This window comes from Babylonia areolata, chromosome 3 (assembly GCF_041734735.1).
Source record: "Babylonia areolata isolate BAREFJ2019XMU chromosome 3, ASM4173473v1, whole genome shotgun sequence".
NCBI lineage: Eukaryota > Metazoa > Mollusca > Gastropoda > Neogastropoda > Buccinidae > Babylonia > Babylonia areolata.
The window spans coordinates 16,558,901-16,574,454 of NC_134878.1; the positions used below are offsets into that span (position 1 = coordinate 16,558,901).

At 44.4% G+C, this 15,554-nt stretch overlaps 1 protein-coding gene across 3 annotated transcripts in view; it reads right to left on the reverse strand.

The window, feature by feature from the left end:
- The window catches only part of LOC143279775 (uncharacterized), a 107,138-nt gene that overhangs the window by 35,428 nt on the left and 56,156 nt on the right, over positions 1 to 15,554 (reverse strand). For 2 of the 3 annotated variants that reach the window (XM_076583919.1, XM_076583920.1), the window contains exons 3-5: positions 10,742 to 12,125; positions 8,113 to 8,452; positions 5,132 to 5,399 (exon numbers count right to left, since the gene is read on the reverse strand). In XM_076583919.1, coding sequence (XP_076440034.1) covers positions 5,132 to 5,399; positions 8,113 to 8,452; positions 10,742 to 12,015 — 1,882 coding nt within the window. In that variant the 5' untranslated portion in view covers positions 12,016 to 12,125. The remainder of the gene's footprint in view (positions 1 to 5,131; positions 5,400 to 8,112; positions 8,453 to 10,741; positions 12,126 to 15,554) is intronic. The other variant, XM_076583921.1, reaches the window with a different exon arrangement.

The following is a 15,554-nucleotide window of genomic DNA, read 5'->3' on the forward strand; positions in this document are numbered from 1 at the left end:
CAACAAAGTCTAAAGTAACATTATTGTGATGAATCGCGAAAACGATGACGGATTTCCGTTAACAGAAGTTATCAGACAATTCTCCAAGACAACGTGTGCTTTGTTCGGGGGAAATGAGAGAATTAGTAACTTAGGTGTTGGAAGAGGAGAGTATTACACGGAGTACCCTGTACTTATTTTATCAAGCAATTTATTCTAACACACTTTTCCCCCCTTTCTTTGTTCCTCTATGACCCCGGCTTTCCTGGAGAAATAGCAAAAGCGATTCCCCCGGGAAAAAGAAAAGAAATCGTGCTAGTGAAAATGCATATGAACCATTGCACCGACCCACCAAAGCAAATGCAAATGCACAGCAAGCGACACGAACAATGAACCGCGCCCAGCACGGATTGTGTTCTGTTTGCCGAAGCTTGCTGATCAGTGTGCCCTTTGAATATTATCGATTCCTTTCTGTCTCTGCGGTCACATCCACCGTCCTGTGATTCATTCTACATACGTGATGTGCGAATACCGTATCTGTACAGAGGTGTTCTTGTGAAGGGACAAGTGCCTTGGCTTCAAGATTGCATTCGTTGTTTCCCATTGCGAAGAAATATCATCGTGGCATCATCCCTTCACTTGTTTAGTCACCCTTTTAGTTGTGACGGTGATGCATTACGTCGGTTTTCATGCCTTTTTGTCTCTCAATAATCAGGACATTCAGCCCATTCACGATTTACATTACAAACTTGACAAATTTGATTAGACTAAAACACGTACTTATGAGTTTCAGTCAGAAGTTCCTTATAATTTATAACACTTATTCTTCCCGAGTGCAGTGATGGATAAAGTGTACCCATGAACAAGATGATAAAAAGTAGCAATCAACCAGATTTACATTAAAAAAGTAAAACCATTTAATGGAGAAATGTAACGGTGACGAGTGTGCATATAACCATATTTTCTTTTCTTTTAGAGTTACGAAACCTCGAAAAGATTGACAGTCACGCTGTAAAAGTCGACAGTGAAATAGTACAATTCAAATGATTTCTGTCATTTTTGTTGCATAAAAAATGGTGAAATCTTTCATTTATTTTATGCAAGTAGTAACCACACACGGGCTGACTCACAAACACTGACAGCAGACATGTACGACGAGACGTTTTGACACACGCAGCATATTCACGATGGCAAACGCACACAAAGACATAGTATCGATTCCACCGATGATAGATTCATGTCGATGAATACAGATTGTGGAGCTGATGACCGCAACGATAAGTAAATACATCATACTAGGATGTCGCAGATGCTTCCAATGGTCTGATATTATTTTTGCAGGCACTATTTTGCCACTGCATGCAGACGTAATGTAACTCATTTCCCCTCTGCATATACTGTCTGTAGTTTTCGTGGTTTCCGAGGCTGCCATGATGATGGGCGAAAATTGAGTCTCTGGCGAAAAAAGAGGGTGGAGAGAACGGAAAGGGTAGAAAGATATACACATCATACACCCACAGACATGGCGTGTTAAAGAAAAACAAAAGTGGTAGTGGGGATGGCAGAGACATAAAATTATTCGTTGTTGCTGTTGTGTATGTTGTCCTCCACTAGTAGTCGTACTCCTGAGGTTAGCACCACGGACAGACGACTGAAAACTGTTGCTCGTAGATTTCCCATGCCCCATCCCAGTCATTCCTATACTCGTAGCTGGGAGTGGGCTTTTGGGTCAAGTGGAAAAAAAAAGTTGGAATCGCATTGTGAAATGTTATCATTCACTTCCTGAAGCAATTTTTTTTCAGTATTTTTATTTTTTCCATTGACCATCTGCGTTTTGTACCTGACTGAGTGAAGAAACGCCAGGTCAGCATAGACCACTACCATGAAAAGCAGTGCGGATTGCTGCTATATGAAGCAACAAGAGAGGCAAGGCCTTCAAGACTCACTTGTGATACACTTAAAAAAAAATCCAAGCTTTTTAAGATGAGAAAGATCAGTTTAAAGCAAATCATGTCCCCTAGCATTAATTACAGAGTAATTTCCCTTTTTTACTATCTGCACCAAAACGTTTGCAAAATAAATAAAACTTCCAAGCTTAGCAAAAGAAGTTCCTGTTTGAACAAAAAGTGATAATAATGACTGCTCTTGTTGCTGGGTCACAATATCAGATCAAAGTGCCAAGTTTAGAGAATGCAAAAAATATAAATATAACAGTAAATGCAGTTTGCATATAATTAGGCTTAATTTTTTTGTGTGTGCCCATCCCAGAGGTGCAATATTGTTTTAAACAAGATGACTGGAAAGAACTATTTTTATGCCTAATTTGGTGTCAACTGATAAAGTATTTGCAGAGAAAATGTCAATGTTAAAGTTTACCACGGACACACAGACACAGACACACACACACACACACACAGACAACCGAACACCAGGTTAAAACATAGACTCACTTTGTTTACACAAGTGAGTCAAAAATGGGGGTATCCATTGCGTGACCTGACTGCTAACACCCTTATCGACCATTACAAAAGCAAGCTGTTTCAAATTATATGGTTCTCAAGGCTGCTCTCAGGAGACCTCAGTTTCAACTCTTTCCCATCCACTCTCCCTCTCTCCGCCAATACCTCCCACGCTTGTCAAGAAAGTTCAACCAGAGCCAAGAACGATAAAACAATGCTCTCGAGAATCGGTGTTTCTTTGTGCCAATTTTTACCATTTCAGCATCAGAACTAGAACTAGAACGTGCGTGCGCGCATGAACACACACACACACACACACACGCGCGCGCGCGCATGACCGTACGCCTCCCAAGATGATAATCTAACCGACGTGCGGACAGACATCTTGTAAAAAGGACAACCCTCCCGTGTTTTTCAAAGGTTCGATCCCGATCGCAGAGCGTAACATGAGGTGCACTTTGGCATTTCGCTGGTAATGTCACCACGCTGCAAAAACTCGAGGAAACCGCATGTTGGTTTCCGTGTCTTGTTCCAAGGAAAATAGTTAAATGAATCTTTTTTGCCCTGAGTAAAATATTTATGTTTCGGGTCTAATTTTTTTCAAAGACACAATGACAGACAAAATAGGTCTTTCATCACTAACATTATCTGGAAAAAGATGGGCAGAGTGAGAAAGAGACACAGAGAGAAAGAGAGAAACAGAGAAAAAGAAACAGAGAGAAAGAGAAAGGGGAGAAAAAAAAGGACAGAGGCAGGCACACACACACCCACACACCCACACACAGGGGGTGGAGGTGGGGCGTTCAGAAGATTTATTCGTCTACGGTCAAAGCTCCGTGTAAACAGGAGACAAGAACAGAATTCACATATCTCATTGTCACTGAGCGCAGCTACTTCCGAAACCAACTGCCACCTAAACTATGCAGGAGAGAGAGAGAGAGAGAGAGAGAGAGAGAGAGAGAGAGAGAGAATTCTAAGGGTTTTCGTCGTTTCTTTTGGTTTTTCAGTTTCAGTTTCAGTATCGGTTTTTCATCCCTATTGATTTATCCTGCAAGTCAATCGATAACAGTTTTTCTCTCTCACTGCCAATCTATTTTCTTCTGCCTCCCCCCCCCCCCAACCCCACCCATACTTTTTTTTGTCCCGTAGTCTTCCGACTGTCAGGCCATGACTTATCTGGCAACCAGTTCTCTCCTCCAGTTCTGACTGTTCCTCGTCCGTCTCCGTGCGTCCCTCGTTCTCTGTCGCCTGTCCTCTCTGGGATACCGTCCTCCCTTCTACTCTCTGTCTGCCTATCCTTCTCCTTCCCTGCACTGTGTCGTGCAGCATTGTCTTGACAAGTCCTGCAGGTCGGCAGACGTGCGACGGGCGCAATAGCCGAGCGGTTAAAGCGTTGGACTGTCAATCTGAGGGTCCCGGGTTCGAATCACGGTGACGGCGCCTGGTGGGTAAAGGGTGGAGATTTTTACGATCTCCCAGGTCAACATATGTGCAGACCTGCTAGTGCCTGAACCCCCTTCGTGTGTATATGCAAGCAGAAGATCAAATACGCACGTTAAAGATCCTGTAATCCATGTCAGCGTTCGGTGGGTTATGGAAACAAGAACATACCCAGCATGTACACCCCCGAAAACGGAGTATGGCTGCCTACATGGCGGGGTAAAAACGGTCATACACGTAAAAGCCCACTCGTGTGCATACGAGTGAACGGAGAAGAAGAAGTCAGACGTGCCATTACTACTTTCTTTACCATGATCTTCATAAGATCCAATGGTCTGCCTGATTCTGTTTCGCACTTCTTCATCGGTGATGAGATTTTTGTAGGAGATGCGCTCAATGCTTTAAGGCCCTGTCTTGCCGCTCATCAAAATGATCATCTGCCTTTTATCAAGCACGCGTATCAGTCGCTGTTTGTATTTGTATTTCTTTTTATCACAACAGATTTCTCTGTGTGAAATTCGGGCTGCTCTCCCCAGGGAGAGCACGTCGCTATACTACAGCGCCACCCACTTTTTTTTGGTAATTTTTTTTCCTGCGTGCAGTTTTATTTGTTTTTCCTATCGAAGTGGATTTTTCTACAGAATTTTGCCAGGAACAACCCTTTTGTTGCCGTGGGTTCTTTTACGTGCGCTAAGTGCATGCTGCACACGGGACCTCGGTTTATTGTCTCATCCGAATGACTAGCGTCCAGGCTGACTGACTCCACCTCACTCCTCGATGTCGTGTTGCTCAATGCTCCGTGTTCTTTTATCCGGTCACATCGCTACGCGCTCTTGTTCACAGCTCTGTCTCACTGATCAACATCACATTAGTTGTTTTTTTTCCATTGATACAGCTAAGTGCCCTCACATCCTCTCTTGTTCACTGCTCTGTCTTACCGACCAGTACGCTCATTCCGTAACCCCCCCGCCCCCACATCCCCCCCCCCCCCCCTGTACACTCCAATCTTCCCCTGTTTGGTTCTATCTTCTTTCCATGTCTAGCACGTACTTCAATGCAGCGACGCACGATCTCCCTGAGGACAGCAGCCATAACTTCACACGGAGAAATATGTTATGATAAAGTAAAAGAACACAACACAGAACAATACAATAAACTCTCCACTACATTCGAATTTCATTCCAGACGGCAGTTGCTTCCTCTGCTGTTCTGATGGTCATTAAGTCGGACACGACTGACCGTCACACACTGACCTGTCTTGAGTCTCTTGGCGAAGACGTCGAAGAAGTCCGGGTCGGAGCAGTCCAGGAAGTATAGCTCGCCCAGGCTTTCGGGGATGTGGCAGTCCTCCAGGAGGACGCCCATGATGCGCTGGTTCTGCAGGCTCATCTGGGTCAGCTGCCGCAGCACCTTCTCAAAGGTGAACCACGTGTCCTGCACGTACTGCTTGCTCAGCACCAGGACCACGCGCTCACTGAGCATCGCTGAGCACAGCAGGTTCTGCTCCAGGGTCGTCGGGTCCTGAAAGGTGGCGGCAGAAAACAAGTGCAATGAGAATACAGAATATGGAATACTTTGTTGGCAATGAGAATACAGAATATGAAATACTTTGTTGACAATGGGAATACAGAATATGGAATACTTTGTTGGCAATGAGAATACAGTATATGGAATATTTTGTTGGCAATGAGAATACAGAATATGGAATACTTTGTTGGCAATGAGAATACAGAATACGGAATACTTTGTTGGCAATGAGAATACAGAATACGGAATACTTTGCTGGCAATGAGAATACAGAATATGGAATACTTTGTTGGCAATGAGAATACAGTATATGGAATACTTTGTTGGCAATGAGAATACAGAATATGGAATACTTTGTTGGCAATGAGGATACAGAATATGGAATACTTTGTTATTTCTCTACAAGAGAAAATTATTTGCGGTGGTAAAAACACATACACGAGAATTCAACATCTATGTATAAAAGATATAAAATGCTTAGATGTCTACATACAGAAAACCGTACATTCAATAATCACAGTAGACAACAACAACAAAACGCCTTAAAAGATAACAGTGTAGCCTATTGCACATCGATTATCACAGCCATACACGTGGAATTAACAGATAAACATAAAATAGCACTCTGAAATTAAATTGTTTATAATTATCATAACAATGTGCTGTTCAGCAGCATTTTGAATTACGTTGACAGGTGGGACACGGAGGGACGGAAGAAGAGGAGGAACAAGCACATGCACATCAATACTTGACACTGTTACCTTCCTATATTAAGTGACTGTTCCCTGTGATACTTAAAGCACTTATAGGAGAAATGACCAATCGTCGTGCTGATGCGATTTATTAACTGAAAAGATAGGCAGTGACAAACCATTTGTGAACAAAATGGTAACCTCAGTCAATAAGAAATGAGCTTAAATAAATTTAATGTCAAACTTTAAAATGCTTATATAGCCTTCAGTCCTCGTCTTCATGTGCCATTCTACACGCTTGGCTTATATCAGAGATTAACATCAGCTTACAGATGACAAAATGACAGCTATGTGGTCAATATATTTTTACTGCAATGGGAGTCCACTCACAGCTTAACTAGTTGTTGAGGACCATTACTCTCAAACTAGGAGGCAAGATTGCTCAAACTCTTAGTGCTGCAGCCTTGGGGGCTAATAGGTCTTTGGGGACCATTCCGACGTCGATTGTCCAAAGCTCTATAGGCCGAGAGAGTGGGGATGTAACTTGGGCAAGACATTCTCCACTATGATCAAAGTATAACCCAGATAGTTGGGGCGGTAAAAGCCTTCCCTGCTGCTCTGATGGTCCTAGTCGGACACGACAGACTATCATACATGCCTATGTACTGTTCGTTGCCCTGAAAACAGAAATGGATGATTCCACTCAATCCACGCGTGCTTTGTATTTATTCAGACCATTCAAGTACAGTCTCAACATGTCCCGTGGTCTTTTCGCAGTAGAGCTATGGTTTTATAGTGCTGTGTGACTAGCAACAATACATGTGAAAAACGGCAAATTAAATTGGATTCACAAGACCTACAATGTAATGACAAGAGTTTTGTTTTTATTGATGACACTGCAAACTCAGAAAGTCGGTGACTGTCACTTTTTCTTGCTGAGCCTGGGTTTTCCCTTGCTGAGTGCGTGGGAAGATGCTCACCACTGCTACCATGGGTCCTTGAAACTCAACACGTGTCTGCTTTGTGTGTGTACGACTTTTCTCTGCGCGTCTTTGTCTCCCCTGAACAGTGAACCACCATCAATACTTTCGTATTGCGGTTGCCTTCGTTTCCGGTGATGATGGTGGTTTCACGTTACTTTCCAAATGGCATCATGTCGTGAAAATGTCAACACACGAAGCTTCTTGCCGATTCATTGTTCCCGTCGAAACCACGCAGCGCATAATTGAAAGTATCACTGGATCTCATTTGCCACACACATGCGGAAAATCACGTGCATCTTTTCTATCAATCGCTTTAGAAAGTATAAAATTACGATGGCTGATGGTACGCTGACAGCTTTTATAAATATCACATGATAATTGTTTTTTTTTTTCGGCCGCTGTTATTCTTTATCTTATATGTCGGGTAATTCATTGTAAGCATTCATAAATAAACGCCACTGTTCCTCACAGCTGGCACTAATAAAACAACATATAAGTAAACCGATACACTGTTCTGCTGTTGCAGTGTAGTGGTTACCGTCGATTATGGGTTCGAACCTGTTCAGAGGCGGTATTAATATCATTGTTAAATTTTCCTCTTCGATTGATTATTACCGTCTGCTTTCCAGAGCTGAGCGGGGAAATATAAAAAAAACAAAAACAAACCCCAAACAAACAAACAAAAACAAGAAGAAAAAAAGAAAGAAAAAAAAAAGGCTGGGAACCAAATCGTCGAACGACATCCGCTCCAGATTTATTTCTAGATTGCTTCACATACAGTACCACCTTTATCGTAAACGCAGAGGTACTCTTCAGGATTCATTGTATTGTATCGTTTTGTATTGTATTGTATTGTATTGTATTGTCGCAATGAATTTCTCTGAAACTCGGGTTGCTCTCCCCCCAGCGAGAGCGTATCGCCACAGCGCGACGCCACCCACCTATTTTCTTCTTTTTTTTTCTGTCTGCAAGTGTATTTGTTTTCAGTGTCAAAGTGGATTTATAAAGCCGAGGTTGCAGTCAACTACGAACCTTCTCCTCCTCCGAGGTGTACACGCACTTGTAGCCGTAGGGCGGCGACCCGAGGCGGGCGACGATCTCCTGAACCCAGCCCAGGTCCTGAGCGCAGTGCGACAGGAACACGTGGTAGCGGTAGAGCTCGTTCAGAGGCGGGGCGCCCAGCGACTCGGTGCCCGCGGGGGAGGCAGCCCTGAGGTTTTCCACCAGCAGGTGCGAGGCGTCCAAGGCCAGGTGGGCGGCCAGGTTGGTGGGCACGGGGACGGCGGTGGAGGCGGTGTTGACCGACAGGGCTCTCTGGTACGGGGAGGAGCCTGAAGCCGTTCTCTGGCCGCTGCCCTTGCCGCCGCCGCTGCTGTTGTCCACGTGTGACGATACAAACACGCAGACACACACACACACACACACACACATACACACACACACGAACACGTTACGCATGGGATTAGATCACCATCATCACAGTGCTGTAACGTAAAGTTGTGTTACATTGCCGAAACGTAAGATACACTACTTTAAGGTACACTACATTGCATACACTACTTTAAGGTACACTACATTGCATACACTACTTTAAGGTACACTACATTGCCCTGACATACGGTAAATTACATTGCCGAAACGTAAGATACACTACTTTAAGGTACACTACATTGCATACACTACTTTAAGGTACACTACATTGCATACACTACTTTAAGGTGCACTACATTGCCCTGACATACGGTAAATTACATTGCCGAAACGTAAGATACACTACTTTAAGGTACACTACATTGCATACACTACTTTAAGGTACACTACATTGCATACACTACTTTAAGGTGCACTACATTGCCCTGACATACGGTAAATTACATTGCCGAAACGTAAGATACACTACTTTAAGGTACACTACATTGCATACACTACTTTAAGGTACACTACATTGCATACACTACTTTAAGGTGCACTACATTGCCCTGACATACGGTAAATTACATTGCCGAAACGTAAGATACACTACTTTAAGGTACACTACATTGCATACACTACTTTAAGGTACACTACATTGCATACACTACTTTAAGGTGCACTACATTGCCCTGACATACGGTAAATTACATTGCCGAAACGTAAGATACACTACTTTAAGGTACACTACATTGCATACACTACTTTAAGGTACACTACATTGCATACACTACTTTAAGGTACACTACATTGCCCTAACATACGGTACATTACATTGCCATAACATAAGGTAATGTTACATTGTCGAAACGCAAGGTACATTACTTCAAGGTTCACTACACTGCCCTAACGGAAGGTACATTACATTGACGTGACATGAGGTTATGTTACACTGCCGAAACGTAAGGTATATTACTTTAAGGTACACTACATTGCCCTAACATGAGGTACATTACATTACACATTACACTGCCCTAACATGAGGTACATTACATTACACTGCCCTAACATGAGGTACATTACATTACAGATTACATTGCCATAATAAGTTCCATTACATTACATACTACATTGCCATGACATGAGGTACATTACATTACATAACAAATTACACTGCCGTAAAAAAGGTACGCTACACTGCCATAACATGAGCCTCATTACATTCCATACCATACCTGACACAAGGAGACATGAAGACACTGAGAGACCTACAGATAACTCTCCCCTCCCTCTCTTCTCCTTCAAACACACACACACACACACACACACACACACACACACACACACACACACACTGGCCAAAATATCACTGAGTATGCCGGACTTGCCGGAGATAGAATTAAAGGAACAACAACAACAATAAACATTAAAAAAACGAAAAAACAACAACAACAACCGAAAACAGAAAGCAGAAAAAAGAAAAGAAAAGAAAAAAGGATACAATCGTGTTGCATAAGAATACAAAATCTACACCCCCAAACGAAGTTATGACCCTAACACTTACATAAACGATGCAGGAGTTGTCTGTTCTTTCTTCCTTCCTTCCTTTTTTTTTTCTTTTTTCTTTTTTTTTTTTTTAAAGAAGAATGTGCAATGTATTCGTTGTCCATGGCAGTTGTGTGCCCTGGTCAAATCAATCAGCTGCATTTTCAATCACAAGTTGGACTTTCATGTTATGCTTTTTTTTCTTTTTTTTTTTAATACTTCATGTCTGCTAATGCCACACCGAGACCCGACTCTCAGACTTCCGCAAGGACGTTGTATACTTCGGTTAGTTTCACTATATCTTAAATGTTAAAATGAATATTGAAAGCACTAAATACATTATGTATATTTTTCGTATGCTTCTTTATTTATTTTTTGTTTTACCACGCTAGGCCACGTTACACGACACAATCACATTCATTCAAAATCAAAAAGCAGTTTCATTTGTATAGTCCGATATATCATAGCCAGTCACCATGGCTTGATATAACATCCTGACGCACTGTAACACAGTAAAGAATACAACATATGCTTACATGCACGCACACATGCAAGAACAAGCACGCACATGAACACATAACTGACACACACACGCCCTATTAAAACTGGACGACAATGAAAGTGTCAAAAGACGATGGACTATGGACTGTACCCACCAGTACACACGTTCATACGGATTTTTAAAAAAAATGCGTTCACCACTTACCAACAAGCCTCTCTGCTGTCCAGGCTGTGGAAGCGATGCAGGGAGCTATCGAGACACAAGTCGGGGCTGCCCGAATGCAGACCCCCCACCACCCGCACCTGTGGCGTGGACAGTAAAGGCTGGGTGTCAGGGGTACAGTCGGACGTCCTGGGACCTTGCCGATGTACCCGCTTCCCGACACCCTGCTCCTTGGGCTGCCCCTTGCGTTTCTGTCGACCGTCCTTGTGTTCAGAGCTGGACGTCGTCTTTCCAGATTGATCCGAGTCTTTCCGCTTTCTGTGGCTGCTGACAGACACAGGGTTCGATTGGTCGCCGGTCTTTAACACGGACACGGATTGGTTGCAGGTTGGGGAAGCCGACGTCGATGGCTTTGGATGCTCCGCGAGCGAGTCCTGCACTTTTACTGACGTAGTTGTCGGGTTGCTGGGCTGAGAAGGGGTGCTACTTGGGTACACGCTCAGTTCGATGGAGTCTCGCTGGCTACCCGGCTTTTGAGACGTCTGGGTGGCCTCGTTGTTCGCGGAGGAGGGCGGAGTGTGATGATGACGGAGACGGTGGGGGTCCTGCTCGCTGCACAGATTCAGGGGGACGGTGTCAGGGCCACCAGGGTTGCCTGCCCTCACTGCTGAACGCGCCTCTGCCGCCCCCTCTTGCTCGTTCAACAAGCGACACGTCTCGCTAGCACAGCGGCAAACCTGTTCACCACACTCACACAACACATCCTGACCTCTACCTACATTCACACCTTGACCGTGACCTCCAACCCCACTCTGGTCCTGACCTAGTTCCGGATCGCCAGAAGCCATCGTCTCGGAGGCGGCTTCGTCCGCATACACCACCACTGTGGAGTAAGGCCGACAGACGTTTTCCTGACGGCTGGAATCTGTTGCAGAGCTGTGGAATGAATCAGCGTGATGCTGTGGAGACCTGGACTGGAGCTCCAGAGTCTCTCTTCTGTCTGGTGAAGGGGTGCTGTCCTTGCGGCTCTTGTCCTGGCTGTAGTTGGACAGGCTGCGCTGCCACGACTTCCTGTGGTTGGACGAAAACACCGTGGACACGTTCTTCCTTCTGCTGGGCGGAGAGGACGACTGAGCCGGCGACGTCACAGCGGGTAAACTGCTGTTTGGTATGGCCCCGTTACACGTCACCTGACATCCTGTCATGACGTCTTTTCCGCAGTTGTCGTTGTCGCTGCTGTGACTGCATATGTCCACGTCCGTAATCTGCTTTGCGTCAGATGATGGCGATGGAAGGCTCGGAGCGGATGACGTCATAACGGAGGTTTCGCAGTTTGACGTGCTTGCAGCAGCAGGCGTGGTGATCGTAGCAGTCAGGGCGGGAAAGCTGACGTCATCATGTCCGTCACTGCCGCTTTCGGAGAATCCTGAAACAAATGATGGCGTAATAGTTAGACAGAAATTATTGGCATTCATTTCTTTTTTTAAATTTTTTATAATCTTAAAAAGTTTTGTGTTCTATGTCTAGACAGATAATATTCTACACAGTTTACTACATTTCAAGTGGTGCTTTGGGTGGCAGTCTTTCACATGGTACAATGAACTAATGCCCCCATATGAAATAACTCAGCACAAGAGAAAAAAAAAGGTGTGTGATGCCCCACTACCAAATCAACAAAAAAGAAAAACAAACAAACACCAAGAACAAAAAACAATTGTGGTGAAAAAAGTAATCCAGAAAAAAAAGGCAAGACACCTTATGAGGAACTGTTTCACACACACAGCAACCACAATCTGTAACGTAATTAATTATTTTGCTGTGTCTGGAACTCGACACAATATACTTTTACAAAGTAGGTGAGGTAGTTCTCATCCCTTCCGTCAGTACAGCAATACGCATGGCTTCTAAAGGAGGTGCTGCCCATAAAGAAGAAAGAAATGCAGGACTTGGCAGAGACCAGTCCCAGAACGTGACTGACAGTCTCCTGAGTGGGAGAAGGCCATTCTGCTGGACATCGCGTGGATAAAAGGAAGTAACTTGGGCTGGCTGAGAAAGGAAGGAAGATGGAAAATGGGGAGGGAAAGAAAGGGGGATGATAGGCATGGAGAAAAAGAGCGAGAGAGGAGGGGAGTAGAGCGAAATGGAGAGAGAGAGAGAGGGAGAGAGAGAGAGAGGGAGAGAGAGAGAGAGAGAGAGAGAGAGAGAGAGAGAGAGAGAGAGAGAGATTTCTCATTCGAAGCCATCTGAACTCAATTCCTCCCATCAACTGATCAGCTGCCAAGACCAATATACAAAATGCCACTGTAGTCTAAGGATGTGGACTGTTTATGGATGAATCCCACTCTGTCGATTACAATTTATAAATAAAAGTCTGTGCGACAGCATGCCCTGAAGTGATTGTGACGACTTGAGAGGTAGTTATTTTGTGAGACGGTATGTTGGCTACAGAGGTTATTTTCATGGAATATTTAACGAGGATGGATGGAAGGATGAAGAAGACAGAAACATGAGAGAAACCCCGTGATGGGAAGGAATGAGGACAAAATGTCAGCACACACAAACACAGAAAACTCTCACCCCTCATCCGAAAAATAACAAAGCAAAACAGACTAAACAAATAAGAAATCCTGACATACATAAGAGGCATGTAAATGAGATCTGATACCACCCAAATCCTTAGAAGTCGAGGGCTGAAAATTAGCATTACACACACTTCGTGGCAGCCTGCAGTCACACTCAATTCCAGCCACTACCGTCGCCTGAGACTCTGAGTATCTGTGTCTTCATAAAATGAACAGCATGGGTAAAACGTGACGGCTGATGGCGCCACACCACCTCTTTCACAGGATCTATTTGTGTGCACGTGTGGTTTCCACAGCTCTCCATATCAAGCCATACATCCCTCCGCACTATTTTCTTCCAATCAACGAATCATCGGGAAGGACGACTTAACATGACAGCGGCGCGAAGCCCGGGAAAAGGATGGGAGCATCTGGGAAGAGACGTGTCTCACAGTGTGAGTGACAACCTCTATTTGACGACAGGAACAGCGCTCTCTTTGAGACGATGATGGACAGGAACTTGTGTGTGTGTGTGTGTGTGTGTGTGTGTGTGTGTGTGTGTGTGTGTGTGTGTGTGTGTATGTGTGTGTGTGTGTGTGTGTGTGTGTGTGTGTGTGTGTGTGTGTGTGTGTGTGTGTGTGAGGGAGGGAGGAGGGGGGGACAACCGACATTATATCTGGAATAACAGGAAGAAAGACTGATGGAGGGATGGAGACCAGCTTGGCAGAGACATGTCCTACCGTGTAAGTGACAACGCCTGTATTACGACTGCAGCAGTGCTCTACCTGATGCTTAATGTACGGGGAAACTCCGATCACGTTATGCCCCTGTAAGAATGATGAGGAGGGGTATGGGTGGTAGGAGGGATGTACACACAGAGAACGAGACAGCAATGGAGGAAGAGAGGGGTGGAAGAATGGATCTCTCTCTCTCTCTCTCTCTCTCTCTCTCTCTCTCTATATATATATATATATATATATATATAAAGTGAGAGAGAGGCAGGCAAACAGACATAGTAGACAGGCATGCAGTCAGACAGACAGACAGACAGACAGTCATGCAGACAGACAAACACAGAGGGACAGGGACCGAGAAAGAGATAATGATAACAATGACGCAAAAGTGTTTAATGAGGGGAGCGGAATAAGCATGCTTCTTTACACCCAGCCCTCAGGGCAAAGAGAAAAATGGATTCAAAGGAAAAACAGAGAGGGGGACGGGGGGAGACGGACAGAGGGACAGAGAGAGGGGGAGGGAGGGAGGGAGAGACAGAGGGGCGAGGGAGGAGGGAGGGAAAGAGAGGGGAGATATAATGTGAACAACGAGAAGAAACCATCCGAGAATAGACAAATGACGATACGTGAGTAAGGTAACTGAGGAGGTCTTAGTTCTTTGAGGGGTTTCCACAAGATGAAAAGATCGGAAAAAGCCTCATCCTTTACACTAATCAGCAGCCTCAAGGTGCACTCATGAACTCGGATAATTCCAAGATAACTGTAGTTCCTGCCTCCTGTAATGTACTGAAAAAAACCCCACAACACCTTTAATCTCCATTACACGAAGGTACGCGTATGGCACCAGACCACCCACAGCGAGCTTACATGTATATGTATGAAACTTTCATTTTGGATCTTTGTGCACCTGATCCTTTCAATCAACTGATCAACTGGCAGGACAAGTAAACACTGGCGGCTGTAGTCTGTGGAATGTGGACTGGTTACAGAAAAACCTTATTCCGTTAATCACAGTTTACAGACATAATTCTATGCGACAACAATGGCGAAAGCTCTGTGATTGTGATGACTGGAGGTGGGTGTTTGGTGGCAGAGGGGTGATTCCTGCCGATCTTACATACTCAAGGAAGGTTAATAGCGATGAAGGGTATAGCAGTATTGTCATCATTTCTCATCATTCCTCGTCAATGCATGGAAAGACGTGTCCTAATTGTATGGCCTTTCATGCCTGTTCTCAGTGACTTTACTTTCGATGCCCAAACCCCTCGTCCCCACTTCTATGATATCTGTTGTTAGTTCCTGTCAAATCAGCACTTTTGGCACATTCATGGGGGAATATTTTGTGTGTGTGTGTGTGTGTGTGTGTGTGTGTGTGTGTGTGTGTGTGTGTGTGTGTGTGTGTGTGTGTGTGTGTGTATTTGTATTTCTCTTTTTATCACAACATATTTCTCTGAGTGAAATTCGGGGCTGCTCTCCCCAGAGAGAGCGCGTCGCTACACTACAGCACCACCCATTTTTTTGTATTTTTTTCCTGCGTGCAGTTTTATTTGTTTTTCCTAT